A 9,876-nucleotide genomic window follows, 5' to 3' on the forward strand; every position below is an offset into this window, starting at 1 on the left:
AAAACTCTGATTCGTACTCTATTATTGGCAGACATACTTAATCATTTTAAGTTTTGTACTTCTTCAAAACATTTGAGAAAGAACTACATCGTAAAATGGGTCGACAGTTGTTAGCCGGCCGAAGTGGCCGTGCGGTTAAAGGCGCTGCAGTCTGGAACCGCTAGACCGCTGCGGTCGCAGGTTCGAATCCTGCCTCGGGCATGGATGTTTGTGATGTCCTTAGGTTAGTTAGGTTTAACTAGTTCTAAGTTCTAGGGGACTAATGACCTCAGCAGTTGAGTCCCATAGTGCTCAGAGCCATTTGAACCATTTGAACAGTTGTTAGTGTCACATGAAGTATCTTTCTTGAAGAGGGATATAACAGTAACACACTAAAATCTATCTGTTAAGGTTCTCTGTAAAACTGTTGAAATTCTGACAATTTTTGATTTTATGAGAGTCATTGTCCTCCTGATTACTGTGGAAGAAGTTCGAGTCAACTCATACTGAATGCCTGTGATAATGACTATCAAATATACTTTAGTGGTTTTTCTCTTTCGACAGAACCTTATCTAGTTCTTTTGTTAGGCTTAGAAAGTTATTATTAAATACTGTCGTGGCATATTTCTACTTCTGGATCATTCGGTCATAACTTTTGACTGCTAGATAATCTTTTTCCCCTGACAGACCTTGCTGTTTCTCTTCAAAATAAATTCATTGGTTTTGGCGTGGCGTCCTCGAGAGTAAACTCTTCTTCTGTGCCCGTGTTTCCCTCAGCACGTTACTTGTTGGATAATTATTACAGATATTCAGTTGCCAGTCTGAGACAACATTAAACTCAACAGCATGCGTGACAGTTAAGTGGTCCCAACATGTCCTGCTTTTCGTAATGTCCATAAACACATAATAATTACAGTCTGCATTCATGGTGCAAAACTGGGCTTTCCAAACAGTGCTAGACACACGCTTGGCAGGCTGAATGATTGGCTCCAGTTCGAAGTCCTCCGTAGTGACAACGTCGTTTCTTTCCTAGATTTCCCCCATTGTACAGTAGTTATCTATTGGTTATCTGCTTCACATACAGAGCCTCTTCCATATGCTAAAAGTGTGTGCTGCGATCTCGATGGAGACAATGCCTCCAACGCAGAGCCCTTTTATTTACCTCACACTCCTCAGTACATAGTAGTTAAATATTGAATGCATGTGATGGCCTCGATGGCAGTGGAATCAGTTCTGATGTGAAGTCCTAATAAGTACTACTGTCTTTCATTCGCTAGACCTACTTCAGCACATAGTCATTTTATTGTCGGGTACTTGTTGCAGAAATGGAGCTGCCAAAGCGTGCTAAGAGCGCACTCGATGGCCTAGACGACGGGGACAGTGGCTCCGAAGCCGAGTCATCAGGGGAGGCGGATCTGGAGGAGAACAGCCCACGGCTCTACAATGGCTACCGGGAATCCCTGCGAGAGACGGCGGGAGGCCCGGGAGGAAGCGACTCTGGGGGTGGGCTCGGTGGCGGTGGTGGCGGAGGTAGCGGCCTAGCACTCACTTGGCTGCTGCCACTGCTGCACCTGCAGCTGTGAGTCTTCTGCCTCCAGACCCCAGGCACCACCGCTCACTACAGACTGCTGCCACTGCCGCACCTGCAGCAGTGACACCTCCAGACCTCAGGCTCCACCGCTCACTACAGTCTTCTGCCACTGCCGCACCTGCAGCAGTGACACCTCCAGACCTCAGGCTCCACTGCTGTCTGCTGCCGCTGCAGCACCTGCAGCTGTGAGTCATCTGCCTCCAGACCCCCAGGCACCACTGCTCACTACTGGCCATTGTTGCACCTGCAGCAATGAGTTGTCTGCCTCTGGACTCCAGACACTATCATTCACTATTGGCTGTTGGACCTGCAACTGTGAGCTGTCCGCCTGTGGATCCTAGGCAATGCTATTTATACCATCCACTGCTGCATGTGTAGCTTTGGGTCATCCCCCTCTAGGTCACAGTCACCGCTGCTCATTATTGGACGGCTGTCTGTTGGGAATTCACCTACAATGGTGGACTCAGGTAGCAGCCATACCGTGACATGTGATGGGTACGATCGGTGTCTGGTACCTTCTGTGGAACTATTTGTCACACTACCATATTTAAAACATCTCTACTGATACTGCCAATTTGTGACTCAGATCTTTGCTACCAGTCATGTCGCCAAATTATTTCTTAATTTTCACTGTCTCCACAACCACAAAAGAATACGTATGATGATGGTGAGTGTGTTCAGTATTTAACTTCACTAACTAATGACCTTTCCTGTCAGTCACAATTTATGTAATACATTAATGACTTCCATAGATATGGTGTATCAAATTCTCAATTAGGGTTCCACTCTTTGGGGTCCAGTTCGGCAACTGGTTGTTAGTTGCAGATTTTCATTATTCACATCTCCTTGATCTTCTCATCATGTGTTTATAAGTCATATATCTAACAGCTTCCATAATTTGATCAACGTCCTTCATCTGTGGGCTCTCTCTACCTCAGAAACTGCCAGATACTACTAAAATGGTCGCCTAATGTCTGAACAGAAAACTTGTAATAATAGCTCAACTTTTTATGACAGTTTTCCACAAATTTCTCTTCACACTTCCTCAATTATAAAACACTTTTTTTGTGTTCATGTGAGTTTGTTTGATTTTCTGAAAGAGCCTACATCGCATTCCAAAACAACATTTTTTCCTCTGCATTTCCTACTGTTTGGATCTCACATCAACATAAAGCCCCACTCCAAACATGTATTGTCAGAGATTGTACATTGATTTGTCAGCTCTTACCTTTACAGGTTAGTATCTTCTTCTCTTTAGTAAAAGTACATTTTCCATGAGGAATTACACTTCTTCACAGCTTCGTTCCTCTCTAACGTTCTTGCTATCAAGATAAATAAACCAGTCAATTTGTTTTCATCATCCACATGTGCTTGGAATTGCACTTACCTTACTTAGTCAGCCAGTCACCTTGGGTACACATTGTTTATTATTAAATTATACGTTTCTAACATAATTTTATCCATTTTACTCATGATGGCTCCAACATATCTCTCCCTTTCAGCTGTCACAGCTGTGTCATCAACATATGACTTTTTGTTGTTTACCATCAAGGCTTCAGTTCTTGTATTGTGTTTCCCAATATATCTCATTCGCCAGGGTAGCAATTGAGTATGTTACTAAGGATTCAGTCATAGGATATCCTCTGCACAAGAGTGGAACATTCGTATTTTTCATCAGAAATATTTTTTTTTCCTGAACTCCAGCTGCTCGACTGTTGGGATACGATCATATTCTTTAGAGTCCCATTTCTCGTAACACTTGCAACTAACCTAAAAAAAACTGATTTTCTCTATGTGGATTCTCACTACCCTCTTATTTTAATACTCATTGCTCATAGCCAATATATTACTTTGTTATATACATTGCTGTTTAGAATTTCATTGTGCTGTCCTTCCTAGTTTTCTTGTCTAATGTTATTCTACAAGTTCCTCATATGTAGTTAATATTTTACATCTTGCATTCGATGTGTGCTTCTTGAGTGCACAATGCTTTGCAACCTATAAATTTGAATTGTTTAACATCGCCAAGGGAGTTGGATTGACAAGCATCTTCCAGATGAGGACACTGCAGAGGACGTTATTTAGGACTTAGATAAAGAGTGTTTGAAATGAAACATTTGTGCAGTAGTAGGTAATTCGGTAAACCCTCATTGTAGAATTGGTTCCTGATCAGGTATGATGACGTAATTAATTGCAGAGTTTTCTTATGAAATGAAATAAATATACAAGCAGTGTTTGAATTGGTATAACTGATGATGAGGTCTTGATGTCCAGCATCTATGGTAACTATTAATGTATTGAGCACTTTGTAACTTGATGGCTATGCCAAAAATCTATGTACTGTTAAGTACTTATTTATATTCTGTTATTTCTTTTCAGTACTTCATATTAGTTTCAGAGAAATGACAGCATACATTAATCTGGGAAAACAGTAGATATATTTATTTTTCTGAAGGATTTTCTATAATGAAAAGGCTGACATGCATCTTCATATTCCATAGCTCTTTGTAATCTCATTTATAAATTTATGTTCCATGTCTTGTAGATGAGGCACAAATCAATCTTGTCAGACAGGATAAATGTATCTCCTTCATGTTTCGAACCGTTTGGAGGCGAGGAATAAGACAGATGTATCATAAATGTGTTTTTTTATTTATTTGCTTTCCCGCAACTATTTTCTTATCAGCTTATCAGCAGCTTTGCGTCTTTAGCTCGTGCATTATGCAGAATCTAACCAATAAGCAGAAAATGCTCTGATGACAGCATATAATTAAATGAGGATTATTGACAACAAACACAATTTCTTCTGACAGGTGATACCTAATCTGTGTTTATTGTTCTAACATTACCACACATCATTTACGATTGCAGTATGTAGTCAAAATCGACTATGCTTAGTGGTTCTTGAGCTTATAGTAACACTCTGACAGCAGCGATGAAATTAACAAAGAGCCATTGACAATCCAGATTTCGAGAAAATTTGTCTTTTAGAACACTCAGAATGTGCTTGTCTTTCCCGTCACAGCGCAGATGCAATTGCCATCATAGTCTTTTGCACGATTTATTTGGAAGTGATCAATTAAACAGCATTGCAGTTTAATTACCACATGCATATAGAATGCAGGAGAGCAATACAGCGAAACACTGGATAGTGCAGTGTCATTAACGTTATAATTTTCCATGGTATGACCATTAACGTCAGATACAACGTTCTCGCATATCCGGGTGATGTCTAGAAACAATGCAGATTTTGGCTTCTTTTATTTAATGCTGCTGCCGTGTTGAAACTTTTGCAATACACTCTTAACACATACACTGTCAAGAGAGTCTCCTGCAAACAAACGTATATGCCTAATCACAAAAATATAAACTCTTGATATTTTGCCAATAACACCATCCAAAAATTATTTCTTGAATGCCCACAATATTTCTGACACATAAACTACGTGTGTATATTTATGCAACGTTAAAATTGATCCTAACAGCATATAAGTTAAACTGTATTAGAAATCAAATAACCACTTAGTGTGACGCTTGCCAGAGGAAACAACTAAGGAAATTTTCAATGCTTGTTTCTTAATTGATGGGAGTGCACAGAAATTTCATACATTTCGTAAGGTAGTCTTCTTGCCACTTAGTCGTATTCTGAAGGGTACAAAGTTTCTGTGTTGAAGGTTTAGGGGTATTCGTAACAACAAAAATGCAACTCAGATTGAAAATTAAAATTTAGCGAAGTTCGGTGGTCTCCACGGTGGTGGACTTCCATCTATCCTTCACAGAACCCCGTCCTTAAAAATATCTGCTTTACCAGGAATACTTGTGAAAATTTGAACCCGATGTTGCAAACTGTTGTCCCAATCGTGTTGTATATTCAGCCTATAAGACAAAATAACCGTAACGAAACCACAAGCCGTTTCGTCCGTCATGGAGAGCCATTTTATTCGTCATGGAGAGCAGAAATCATCATTTGTGTTGTCAAATAACATTTACAACACAATCGAGACAAAGATAGTGTCCAGGAGGTTAATCACTCAGCAAGACATTGCATGTGTAGTGAGAGACAGTGGACTCAAAATGTTTACAAAAATGATGTGCAAATTGATGTGACTTTAAAGTGAAGTGTTGTTGTAAAAGTAGACGGTCACCGATTCGTTTCTATGTGCCAAATAAAAGGCTATTCTGTAGCACCCCAGCCCCCCCCCCCCTCCTATTTCCCTCGTCCAGTGTCCCCAAAGTGACTTTGCAGCCATATACATATCGTCAACAAGGCAGACTGCAGACAATGCCCCCGCCCACATTGTGTCTGGTAGCAGTGTTTGACTTGGCTTGGCGGTGGTCAGCACGCAAATGTTGAACACAAGGCTCTCGTGAAGAGCCTCGTGTTGTCCATACTCTCGGCTGTGTACCGCAAATATCATTTATGTTAAGTAGCTAGACGTTGGGTGCGCGGTGTGGTGCCCTCATGTTAGTTGACGATAGCATATAGGTGTCCTGCTAAATGTGGTAAATGTTTGCTGAACCAAAACGTGCGTGTACAACCTCTAACCACACAGTATGTTGTTCAGTTGATGCGCTATATGTGTGTGTTAAAATACTCTTATTTTAGACAATGGTTTATCTCTATATGTTGACAAGTGGGCTTTATTAATGGAAAATCATCAAATGATTAAGATATAAAATTAATTCATTTTGATGTTGTCTTGATAGTCGTTTCTAATAATGACCTAAACGTTCATTGACCTAAATATTCATTGACGCCGAGAATTCTTTGCTGGAAAAAAATCTGTATTGACTTAAGGGTGTGAAAGAAGTATTCTATAAAGGATGTGTAATGTACGTTGTAAGATTACCTTTCGCTTTGCAATTTTTAATGCCAAAAATGAGAAATGCATCTGTTCTTACAGAAAACATTACAAGAGCAGCTTACACTTTTAAACTGATCCCTGTGAGGTTAGATATTGTTGCTAATATCAAAGTTTCTTACAACAAAGAACATAACAATTAAAAATCAGTCGCACTATGTATTTTACAAAGTAATTATCCAAACACCTGTTCTGTAGTTAATCAGACATTTATTAGTGCTTTAAAACTGAAAGGAAAGAAAAAAATTAAAGGCCTGCATGAAATACTTTTAAAGATGTTGTTATTTTCATTGGTTATCCGTCTGAACTGAGCAGTTAAGAGTATGTCAAACGCAATGTGTAACAAAAAAAACCTTCCAAGAAAAATGTGATACGTCCCTTGTCCTTGCTTGTTGAACTAAAAGATTCATTAAAGAGAAGGAAACCAGTGAGTTATTCATAAAATTCTTAGTCCAGTGTTCAAAGTTTCCATTCTTGATTCTAAGGCGTGTGTGATGTAATTTACTCGATAATGTTGTCTTCCTTTAAGATAATACTCGAATCTACTTTCACATGAAAAAGGCGTCAATTAAGGAACTTATCTGTGAAGCCATTCAGTGTCTATAATCAGATGTAACATTTGCTGCTGATGACTTGCCGATTTGTGATTGTTGTCTGCATGCATGTAAATAAGTCCTATGTAAGTATCTACGCAACGAAAGAATAAAAAATATAACAAAAATATAGATCATAATAGATAATTATATATGCGTTGAAGTTGTACGAATAAAGATTTTAAGTGGATACCTACTTTGTTTTCTTAGTGTGTTCCCTGTTTCCTTAATAAAATATATGATTTATTTACACATTTTCATTACATCCTTTTAGCTTGGATGCTTAAAGAAGTCATGCAAACATTTGTACCATGTGAAAATTCATATACCATCTTCACAAAATAGTGCAGACGTACACGATTACAAAGACTAAAAACAGTCTGCAGAAAGTACGTGTTTATTTAAGTAGTTATACAAGTACACATTTATTAAGTTAGGGCAATCACTGCAGGAGACCTGCACTACAAAAATCCCACACTGGTTAAATATGGACACAATACGTTAAACGCAAATTTGGAAGTATAAGTTCAGAACCATATAAAGAACTCAACTGGTCATTTCTAAAAGACCTTTTCATTTTTGTATGAAGGTATTCTATTGTGGCATACGGTTCTCTAGGAGTAGAAGCATCATACTTTGCTAAAGAATCTTATCTTCGAGAATTGATACAGGAAGTCAACAGTATTTTAATTCGTTTTGGAAAGACACCTCCTCCAAGACAATGTGCAGTTTATAAGAAAATCGTAACTGTAGCTGTACTACAAATTCACATTTCATGTGGTGAATGTGCAGGAAATGCTTTATTTTTACACATGGTGGCTAAATTTCTACAAGACAAGTGGAATCTCCATTTAGTCTCGAGGAAGGGAAGTGAGACGTCAATCAAAGGTAACATTGAGTCCTGTTAGTTGTTCATAACACACATTCAGCTCAATGAATTAACTTGCAAAGGTACACTTCCGTCTATAATTGGCCAGTAATAAAACATGTGTCACTGTCCCATGTACAACTGAAGTATTCCAGTGAAACACAAGAAAGTAGAACACATTAGACACGTTATCACGTATGTCCCATTCAAGTATGTACAATGTTGTGAATATTTACTGATAGCCCCTATAAAAGAGGAGTCATGACATAAACTAGAACATCGCTAGGTCCAGTGTATATGCAGCAATGTTTGCTAGATGTAAAGTAAAGATTCTTGTAACGCTAGGATTTGTTCCTAAAAAGATAAATCTCCAAATATTCGATAGAGTAAAAAAGAATACGTTTCTAAAGTCATTACGAAGTTTCAACACTCCACAGAGTTCAGAAGCTAGTATCTTTAATCATAAATGTTAAAAACTAATTTTGTTGTATAATATCATGTTCGGTCCCATGTACAGTAAGTAATTAACATTAAAAATGAAGAAATTTCTCCAGCTGTATTTAAGATATCGATTTTACTCCGGCAACTAGTTTCAACGTTGTAACAACGTCATTTTCAGGCCCTATAAAATATACCATACATACCACAACCAATGTGACATCAGTAATCTATGAGTTATTATGTAAACAAATACACTGCTGGCCACCGTAAATGCAACACCCTGAAGGAAGCATCCGAATCGAGTGAAATTTACACCATGAGTTTGCAGCGATGAGATATGCAACTGATTAGAATTTCAGCGCAGACGCACATCACGCGCGCCTGTGGCGCCACCTCATAGCGCCATTTAAGGCTTGGCGATTTCGACGAGTGTACGTTCGGCACGTGTGTTTACCTTGTGGTTGTTTCACAAGACGATCAGTTATGCCTCGTAGACAACAGCGAACATCTTTTGATCAAGTATCCGAGTTCGACAGAGGAAGGATAGTGGCTTACCGAGATTGTGGATTATCATACAGAGAAATCGCTAGTCGCGTTGGACGAAACCAAACAACTGTAATGCGGATATGTGACCGTTGGCTGCAGGAGGGTACGACGGACCGACGTGGTCGATCGCATTCACCTCGGTGCACCACTGCACGTGCTGATAGGCAAATTGTGCGCATGGCAGTGACGGATCGCTCAGTGACATCCCGAACCATAGAACAGCACATTGCGTCTGTAACGCATCATCCAGTGTCTGCGCGTACCATTCGACGCCGTTTACAGCAGAGTGGTCTGTCCGCAAGACGTCCATTGCTTCGCCTACCATTGACGCAGAACCACAGACGTCTCCGTCGCCAATGGTGTGATGACAGACGGATGTGGACGGCAGAATGGAATGACGTTGTCTTTACTGACGAGGCACGCTTCTGTCTGCAGCACCACGATGGTCGGATTCGAGTGTGGAGACACCGTGGAGAGAGGATGCTGGACAGCTGCATTATGCACCGCCACACTGGTCTTGCACCGGGTATTATGGTATGGGGCGGTATTGGATATTACTCTCGCACGCCTCTAGTACGCATTGCCGGTACTTTAAATAGCCGGCGCTATATATCCGAGGTGCTGGAGCCAGTTGTCCTTCCTTACCTTCAGAGCTCGGCCACAGCCATATTTCAACAGGATAATGCGCGACCACACGTGGCACGCATTGTCCAAAGGTTCTTCGTCAATAACCAGATTGAATTGCTTCCCTGGCCGGCTCGCTCTCCGGATCTTTCGCCGATAGAAAACATGTGGTCCATGGTTGCTCAACGAGTGACCCAGATTACATTCCCAGCTGCCACACCAGATGATCTTTGGCAACGTGTGGAAGCTGCTTGGGCTGCTGTACCCCAGGAACACATCCAACGTCTCTTTGACTCAATGCCGAGACGTGTGGCAGCGGAGATCTCCAACAATGGCGGCTACTCTGGCTACTGATTCTGGCAGGAACCACAT

The 9,876-nt window shown here is 40.3% G+C and overlaps 1 protein-coding gene across 1 annotated transcript in view; it reads left to right on the top strand.

Moving 5' to 3' along the window:
* LOC126263567 (lachesin) overlaps positions 1-1,562 on the top strand; it is a 576,851-nt gene extending 575,289 nt beyond the window's left edge. The window contains exon 7 of the mRNA XM_049960659.1: positions 1,303-1,562. Coding sequence (XP_049816616.1) covers positions 1,303-1,562 — 260 coding nt within the window. The remainder of the gene's footprint in view (positions 1-1,302) is intronic.
* The last annotated feature ends 8,314 nt before the right edge of the window (positions 1,563-9,876 follow it).

Source organism: Schistocerca nitens, chromosome 6, assembly GCF_023898315.1.
Source record: "Schistocerca nitens isolate TAMUIC-IGC-003100 chromosome 6, iqSchNite1.1, whole genome shotgun sequence".
Taxonomy (NCBI): Eukaryota; Metazoa; Arthropoda; class Insecta; order Orthoptera; family Acrididae; genus Schistocerca; species Schistocerca nitens.